General features: G+C 41.1%; 1 protein-coding gene across 1 annotated transcript; it reads right to left on the bottom strand.

Moving 5' to 3' along the window:
- Positions 1 to 4,509: 4,509 nt before the first annotated feature.
- LOC126431349 (uncharacterized) lies at positions 4,510 to 8,749 on the bottom strand. Its single transcript, XM_050090434.1, has 4 exons — positions 8,661 to 8,749; positions 5,099 to 5,377; positions 4,894 to 5,047; positions 4,510 to 4,818 (listed from the first exon to the last, which is right to left on the bottom strand). The coding sequence occupies exons 1-4, from the start codon at positions 8,747 to 8,749 to the stop codon at positions 4,510 to 4,512; spliced, it is 831 nt and encodes a 276-aa protein (XP_049946391.1).
- Positions 8,750 to 9,539: the final 790 nt, after the last annotated feature.

Genomic DNA, 9,539 nt, shown 5'->3' with positions numbered 1-9,539 from the left:
CCAAAGCTTGTTTCTCGATCTGTGAGTAATTTCTTTGCGCAGACGAGAGCAATTTGGACGCAAAGGCAATAGGGCGATCATGCGATCCATCTTTGTGCGCAAGCATAGCACCGATCCCGAAATCCGATGCATCTACCATCAACAAAAGGGGTTTCTGGGGATCGAATGGCGTAAGGCAAGTATTTGAAAGCAACGCCGATTTCAACTGGCGAAAGGCGCGTTCGCATTCCGTCGTCCAGACGAACGGAACACCTGTACGGCGTAAGCGATGAAGCGGAGCTGAAAGGGAAGAGGCACTGCGCACATTCACTCACACCTTGTGATTCTAAATCGTGTAATGTTCTTGCGACCTCATCACGCAATGCGTGAGGAACATTGCGCCCTCGGAAAAATTTCGGTTGCGCGTTTCCTTTCAGTTCCGAATGTGCTTTATAGTTCTTAGCGCAACCATGGCCCGGTGCAAAAATGTCTGCAAATTCTTCACATAGACGAGAAATACTGGCGGAAGGCACAGTCTGGTTCACTGATAGGACCTGATTGACTATTGACAAGTTAAACAACTGAAATAACTCTAAACCAAACAAGTTCACTGCAGTAGAAGAACGAAGAACGTAAAATGACACAAGTTTTGTTTGTCCCTTGCATGTTGCAAGAAGAGTGCACTGTCCTAACACAGGGATATGCTGTCCTGAATAACTCGTGAGCTGAACATTTGCGGCACGCAACGGAGGTTTGCCCAGTTCTTTGTACGTGTCATGATTGATCAAGGAAACTGCAGCTCGCGTATCGAGCTGGAATGGGATCATTTTTCCTTCAAAGTCTAAGTCTACAAAAAGTTTATTGTCCTGCTGACGACAAGAGCGACTTTCTCGTGCAATTTGAACTGATACAGGTACAGAAGCACTTGCGACCTGACGGGATTTCCGGCGACGTCGACGCACACTATTTGTGGGACGAACACAGTCACTAATAGAGAAAGTGGCACTGGACGGAGTGGAATTAACTACATGAATGTCCACGGGGGATGGTCCACGAGCCTGAGTGTCCTTGGTTCTATTCCGGCGCGAAGCAAAGGGCCTGGATTGATTAAGAGTGTCTGATCTGAGCTTTTTCTGGCAAACACTTTGAACATGTCCTTTCTTATTACAGTAAAAACAAATAGCTTGGCGTGACGGGTAATTGTCACGCGAATGTCTAGTTGCACACCGCGGGCATGATTTCACTGCATTTGTATGCTTGCGCGGCACACGTGGAGAGCTATGCGGCAGCTGCGCGTACAAGCGCGAGGGCTGTTTACAGTTCCGTGCAGCTCGCCCGGCGGGCCGGTTAATGTGACACACAGCGGGCGAAGTTGCAAATGATTCCTGAGCAAAGTCAAGTGTGTCTTGCCTATCCAATATGTCTATCACTTGTTGAAGGGAGTAATTGATTAGTTTCAAAATCTGTTCCCGTATACGAACATCAGAAACGTTCTGTGCTATTGCATCACATACCATAGTATCTGAATAAGGGAGTCCACATTCACACTCAAAAGCACAATCCCTTGTAAGGCCTTGCAAAGTTGCAACCCACTCCCGATTAGTTTGACCAGCCGTACGTTTTGTACGAAAGAACGTATACCTTTTTGCAACTACATTAACTGTTTCCTTGAAATAGGCATCTAAAGCAGACAAAATTAATTCGTAGGACAGAGTTGCTACGTCGCGTCGGGGAAATAATTTCACTATCACACGGTACGTTTGCACCCCTACAAACGACAATAAGTGAGGCTGCCGCTCGTTACCTTGAATTCTGTAGGCGGCGAGATGAAATCAAAATTGGCGTGACCACTCCGTCCATGTTTCCTTAGCTAGGTCAAATGGCCGGAAGGGGGGTGCAACAGCATGTTGTGGCTGCGGTAGTGGTGAAGCGGCGGCCGCCGCATCGTTTTGCATTGCACGTTGATCCTGGACGAGCTGTCCAAGGGCATCCAATAACGCCTGCGTCTGCTGATTCTGCAAGCGATAAAATTCGGACAGTACATCTGGAGATTGTGGCGAAGCCATGACAAGTAAATTAGAGCAATACGAACGCGAAATCCTCTTTTAAGCCTCGTCGCCAACTGTTGTGGCGTAGCAAGGCAGCCACGCCACGGAAGTAGCCGAAAGGCACACGTTTAGCTCACGCAGGCAAGAGATAGGTCTGTAACAGGATACGTAATGAATGCTATAAAGAAAAATACGTAGCTTCTGGAATACTTAACTTTAATCCATCCTTGGTTCATCGCTATTGACGATATAAGTGAGACTCTTTAGATACAAGCTATGTAAGGCTAATGGCGCCTTGCTAGGTCGTAGCCATGGACTTAGCTGAAGGCTATTCTATCTGCTCGGCAAAGGAGCGAGGCTTCGTCAGTGTAGTCGCTAGCAAAGTCGTCCGTACAACTGGGGCGAGTGCTAGTCCGTATCTCGAGACCTGCCTTGTGGTGGCGCTCAGTCTGCGATCACTGACAGTGGCGACACGCGGGTCCGACATGTACTAATGGACCGCGGCCGATTTAAAACTACCACCTAGCAAGTGTGGTGTCTGGCGGTGACACCACATAAAGAACAAAAAGAACATTACTTACATTTAATAAATCCTGATGTATTAAAAATATTTTTCAGATTTCTTACTTTCTGATGTTTTTCTTGGTTCCCAAAATCATGAATTGAGAAAGAAAAATAGAGAGGAAATAGATTCATAAAAAGAGAATACAATAAAAGCTGTTATTGCGTTTATGTAACCGTTTTAAAAATCCTGATACCAATTTTATTTTTACATTAGAAGGTATAGGAAACTTATTTTAATTTTATTTCGTTATAGAATTTTAATATCCATAACGCACTTTATTATTATCTTCTACAACTACTCTTTTATCATACTCAAATGAGAATTCTTTCTTAACTTCCTTGTTGATGAAATTTTTTGTGTTAACATTCTCTGGCTATCTGTATAGAGTAGGAATATATTTCTACTATATGGTTATCTGGTTGTATAACAGTCAGTGAGCTCAATACTAAACTGTGAGTTTGTTGTTTGGTTTCTTGTCTCTGGTTAGACACTATTCAGTCACTGCTGCATAGTAATATCTTTCTTCATTCGATATGTGCATCTTTTAGATTAGCTTGGTTTTTCCTGTTCCTTATCATTTACTATTAAACTTTATATTTTTATCTGTTCATTACACGTAAATTCGGTTATCTTCTTGTAAGTTTTAATATTAGGTTCAGATAGCAAGTACTTGACTGATATTGGTTCTGATATTTTATTTTTGTTAACAAATGCTAAAAATGTATTCCTCTCCTCACTATATTTTCTGTATTGAAATAATATATAGTCCATGTCTCCCTGTGTAGTATTGTCACAGTCACAGACTGGTGTTTGGTTTACAAGCAGCTGGTATAAATGCTCAGGAAACGTCCCATGATTAAGCCTTATTCTAATTAATGTGGATGTCGCTTGTTGAGGTCCACAATCGTATTCAATCCAAGGTTGTTTCAGAATTCATGGCTGTATTTACACATCGAAACCTCCTTTGTATCGTGAGCTCTGCATCCATTCTTCCTGCCAAGACTGGAATGTTCGGTTCTGAATAAGTTGTCCATACTTCTTATACGGAAGTTTTATGTCTAGTACGGTCCTGTTCAACATAGCCTGCTTTACGAACTGATTTGCTTTTTCATTCCACAGTGGGCTTTCAGCATATAAGGACAATTTTTTTGCCTTGTGAGACATTCATAATACCAATAATGAATTTATAGAAGGTACTCATTGTTTTTTAAGATTTTTATATTTGATTTTGGAATAAGTACATTTTTACAGTCTAATTATATTACAGAGGATGTGTATTTCTCATTCATACATCAATGTATTGGCTTTAACACTGCAATTGTTTCAGCCAGACAGATAGAAGTAGTCGCTGGTAATTTATATTTTTGGGCCATCTGCAGTTGTGGACTAAATACAGTACATCCTGTGTTGTTCTCTACTGCTGTCTATGATCCATCTGTGTATATATAAATTACCAATTGTATTGTTTCCCCCATTTGTCTTTGCATTGCTGTAATTGTCTCTAAGAAATCAGACTTTCCCCTCTATCATCTGGAATGAGATGCGATGCTTGATTAAGAAATAATCTTATCGGTAAACAAGCCACTAAGTACTTGTGGCAATAGCTTTGCACTCATCTGCCAAATTATTACATGTCAGAATGAAATCAAAAGGTTTTCTACTCAAGTTTCCTAGAGAATTATAGTACAGTTGTAAAATCTGATGACTTGGGTGCTGTGAGTATGATAATAGCTCTACTATGTATTGTTCCATCAGCATCTTCCTCCTCATATAGTGGGGCATCTCTTGCGCTTCCACCAGCAGTTCATTTATTGATATGGGTTTCATTACTCCTAAGCAGGTGCATTTACACTGGTACTGCAATCTATCCGGTTTCTCTAACACTCTTCATGTTGTGTACTTGTGGTACATACATCCCTAATCCAATCTGGATTTAATGAACGAGTGACATAGGAGCAGCAGCACTGAAGCATGCGCTCCCCACCATGTTGTTGTAAGTGATCGAATAATATTAAGTGTTTGCTCATTGGTTTCGATTAAGGTTTTAACATGTGACGTACAAGTAAGCTTACTGTCCAGTGTCATTCCCAAGAACCGAATAAGTGCTTTAAATTGTATTACTTTGTTGTCTGCAGGTATTAAACAATGTCTTGGTATATAACCATTCCTGATGAATATGACTACAGAAGATTTCTCAGGTGCCACCATCAGGCCATTTCCACAAAGCTGCCAACTCAGGTTCTTTATCAATGATGTAAGTTAGTTCATCGCCTCCTGTAATACAACTTGGCAAGTAAATACACTTATCTCATCTGCAAAATGTATAATTCTAACTGGTTGAGTTATTGCCCTCCCCATATCATAGGCATATGTTGCATATAGTAGTGAGCTGAGTACCGATCTTTGTGGTATACTGTTGTCCATCAAGCATGGGCCCTTGAATCCAGTATTCTTTCTAACATACACAGTTCATTCACTGCTTAATGACGACATATCGTCTACAAACTTAGGTGAAATTCCTAAAAGTATTAATTTATCTAATAGTATACTTGTGTGAATATTATCACATTCTTTTGCAATAACCAAAAATAGTGCTACTGTATATTTGCTCTCACCAAAGTCAGCTAACACAGAGGAGACTAATGCAGAAATGTTGTCCGTCGAGCTTCTTACAGAAGCCAAATTGTGATCCAGCATTAAGTATGAAGATTCTACCCACCATTCCAACAACCTTTTTATTAGTTTTTCCAATATTTTAGCATTAGATGCCGACAATGCAGTCGGTCTGTAGGAAGTGGCTAATAATGGATCTTTCCCTTTTTTTATACACAATGTGATCAAAAGAATCAGGACACCTGGCTGAAAATGACTTACAATTTCGTGGCGTCCTCCATCGGTAATGCTGAAATTCAGCATGGTGTTGGCCCACCCTTAGCCTTGATAACAGCTTCTACTCTCGCAGGCATACGTTGAGTCAGGTGCTAGAAGGTTTCTTGGGGAATTGCAGCCCATTCTTCATGGAGTGCTGCACTGAGGAGAAGTATCGATTCCAAACTGAGGCCTGGCACGAAGTAGGCGTTCTAAAATATCCCAAAGGCGTTCTATAGGATTCAGGTCAGGACTCTGTGCAGGCCAATACACTACAGGGTTGTTATTCTCGTTTAACCACTCCGCCACGGACCGTGCATTATGAACAGCATGAAAGATGCAATCGCCATCCCCGAATTGCTCTTCAACAGTAGGAAGCAAAAAGGTGATTAAAACATCACTGTAGGCATGAGCAGTCGCTCGAACATGATATCCAAGGATGCTCACCTCCTGCCTATCTGTCATAGTACTTGCAGTGGATCCTGATGCAGTTTGGAAATTCTGTGTGATGATCTGGATAGATGTCTGCCTATTACACATTACGACCCTCTTTAACTGTTGGTGGACTCTATCAGTTAACAGAGGAGGTCGGCCTGTAAACTTTCGCTTTTGTGCTGTACGTGTCGCTTCACGTTTCCACTTCACTATCACATCGGCAATAGTGGACCTACGGATGTTCAGGAGTGCGGAAATCTCGTGTACAGACACACGACACAAGTGACACCCAGTGACCTGACCATGTTCGATGTCCGTGAGTTCCACAAAGCGCCCCATTCTGCTCTCTCGCGATGTCTAATGACTACTGAGGTCGCTGATGCGGAGTAACTGGCAATAGGTGGCAACACAATGCCCCAAATATGAAAAACATATGTTCTTGAGGTTGTATACATGGAAGAAGCCTGGAGATACTAAAAGGTATCAGCTAAGACAGAGATTTAGCAACCAAGTTTTAAATTGTAAGACATTTCCAGGGGCAGATGTGGACTCGGACCACAATCTATTGGTTATGAACTGTAGATTAAAACTGAAGAAACTGCAAAAAGGTGGGAATTTAAGGAGATGGGACCTGGACAAACTGATAAAAACAGAGGTTGTGCAGAGTTTCAGGGAGAGCATAAGGGAACAATTGACAGAAATGAGGGGAAAAAATACAGTAGAAGAAGAATGGGTAGCTCTGAGGGATGAAGTAGTGAAGGCAGCAGAGGATCAAGTAGGTAAAAAGACGAGGGCTAGTAGAAATCCTTGGGTAACAGAAGAAATATTGAATTTAATTGATGAAAGGAGAAAATATAAAAATGCAGTAGATGAAGCAGGCAAAAAGGAATACAAACGTCTCAAAAATGAGATCGACAGGAAGTGCAAAATGGCTAAGCAGGGATGGCTAGAGGACAAATGTAAGGATGTAGAGGCTTATCTCACTAGGGGTAAGGTAGATACTGCCTACAGGAAAATTACAGAGACCTATGGAGAAAAGAGAACCACTTGTATGAATATCAAGAGCTCAGATGGAAACCCAGTTCTAAGCAAAGAAGAGAAAGCAGAAAGGTGGAAGGAGTATATAGAGGGTCTATACAAGGGCGACGTACTTGAGGACAATATTCTGGAAATGGAAGAGAATTTAGATGAAGACGAAATGGGAGATACAATACTGCAGGCAGAGTTTGACAGAGCACTGAAAAACCTGAGTCGAAACAACGCCCCGGGATTAGACAATATTCCATAAGAACTACTGACGGCCTTGGGAGAACCAGTCCTGACAAAACTCTACGATCTGGTGAGCAAGATGTATGAGACAGGTGAAATACCCTCAGACTTCAAGAAGAATATAATAATTCCAATCCCAAAGAAAGCAGGTGTTGACAGAAGTGAAAATTACCGAACAATCAGTTTAATAAGCCACAGCTGCAAAATACTAACGCGAATTCTTTACAGACGAATGGAAAAACTAGTAGAAGCCAAGCTTGGGAAAGATCAGTTTGGATTCCGTAGAAATATTGGAACACGTGAGGCAATACTGACCTTACGACTTATCTTAGAAGAAAGATTAAGGAAAGGCAAACCTATGTTTCTAGCATCTGTACACTTACAGAAAGCTTTTGACAAGTTGACTGGAATACTCTCTTTCAAATTCTGAAGGTGGCAGGGGTAAAATATAGGGAGCGAAAGGCTATTTACAATTTGTATAGAAACCAGATGACAGTTATAAGAGTCAATAGACATGAAAAGGAAGCAGCAGTTGGGAAGGGAGTGAGACAGGGTTGTAGCCTCTCCCCGATGTTATTCATGCTGTATATTGAGCAAGCAGTAAAGGAAACAAAAGAAAAATTCGGAGTAGGTATTAAAATCCATGGAGAAGAAATAAAAATGTTGAGGTTCGCCGATGACATGGTAATTCTGTCAGAGACAGCAAAGGACTTGGAAGAGCAGTTGAATGGAATGGACAGTGTCTTGAAAGGAGGATACAAGATGAACACCAACAAAAGCAAAACGACGATAATGGAATGTAGTCGAATTAAGTCGGGTGATGCTGAGGGAATTAGATTAGGAAATGAGACACTTAAAGTAGTAAAGGAGTTTTGCTATTTGGGGAGCAAATTAACTGATGATGGTCGAAGTAGAGAGGATATAAAATGTTGACTGGCAATGGCAAGGAAAGCGTTTCTGAAGAAGAGAAATTTGTTAACATCGATTATAGATTTTAATGTCAGGAAGTCGTTTCTGAAAGTATTTGTATGGAGTGTAGCCATGTATGGAAGTGAAACATGGACGATAAATAGTTTGGACAAAAATAGGATAGGAGCTTTCAAAATGTGGTGCTACTGAAGAATGCTGAAGATTAGATGGGTAGATCACATAACTAATGAGGAGGTATTGAATAGAATTGGGAAGAAGAAGAGTTTGTGGCACAACTTGACAAGAAAAAGGGACCGGTTGGTAGGACATGTTCTGAGGCATCAAGGGATCACATATTTAGCATTGGGGAGCAGCGTGGAGGGTAAAAATCGTAGAGGGAGACCAAGAGATGAATACACTAAGCAGATTTAGAAAGATGCAGGCCTTAGTAGGTACTGGGAGATAAAGAAGCTTGCACAGGATAGTGTAGCATGGAGAGCTTCATCAAACCAGTCTTAGGACTGAAGACCACAACAACAACAACAACAACAACATGTTTTTGGGGATCTCCAGATACTTTTGATTACATAATGAATATGGTCACTATGATCTGTTCTTGATGCATCAAAATTCCATTATATATTTTAAGAAGTAATTCTACAGCATTCTCAGGCATGTATGTGATCTGATCCATTCATGGGGCAGTGTTAGGGCTCTTTTTGATGACTGATAAAACTCATAAATACTAACTGTGTAGTTAGCAAATGTTAAGTTACAGCAGTATCCCTTTTCTCCTGATTAGCTTATTCCAAACACTAAGTGGGACAATAAGGTGACAGAATTCTTCTATCGACTCATATGTTGTGTGTTATTGACTGCAGGGCCGATATTCCTAAATCTGTTGACCTTCTGGCATATCTCCGATGATTGGTCAAACCACTATAATAATTTATGCAACAACTCTTCTTAATGGATTTCAGTAGTTTCTTTGTTTTAGCTGCTGTTGGTTTATAGAGTAAAAAGTTGTTCCTGTTGGACTGTTTAACATATTCACATAACTCTGCTGTTCTGTCTTGTACTGCTTTATTGCAGTCGTCATTCCATCATGGATTGCCCAGTCGTCTTGCTTTTGTCGATAAAGGTTGTTTTGGGATGGATTCATTTGCTGCGTGCTATATGCTGTTCTTTAGCTGTGTATAGGCCCTGTGTGGAGGTTGGTTTTTTCTTATTGATTTTACTTGTCATTCCAAAATTTGGGGGTATTTATACCAATCTGCTTAGTTCATGTCCCAAGTCAATTTGTTGGCAATATGTGCTCAGTTACTTTTTTCACACCATGTATTCAGAGTTATAGGGAAAAGACCTGATCCCAAGGTATAGTGCAGAACCGACCATACTGTGATTTGGTTCATACAGGGAGAAGCTAACGTTATATCCACTGTAGTTGGTCTCATCCATAATCCTTG

Source organism: Schistocerca serialis, chromosome 1 (genome assembly GCF_023864345.2).
Source record: "Schistocerca serialis cubense isolate TAMUIC-IGC-003099 chromosome 1, iqSchSeri2.2, whole genome shotgun sequence".
Lineage (NCBI taxonomy): Eukaryota > Metazoa > Arthropoda > Insecta > Orthoptera > Acrididae > Schistocerca > Schistocerca serialis.
The sequence above is the reverse complement of the archived record's forward strand: the minus strand, read 5'-3'. Positions and strand labels throughout refer to the sequence as shown.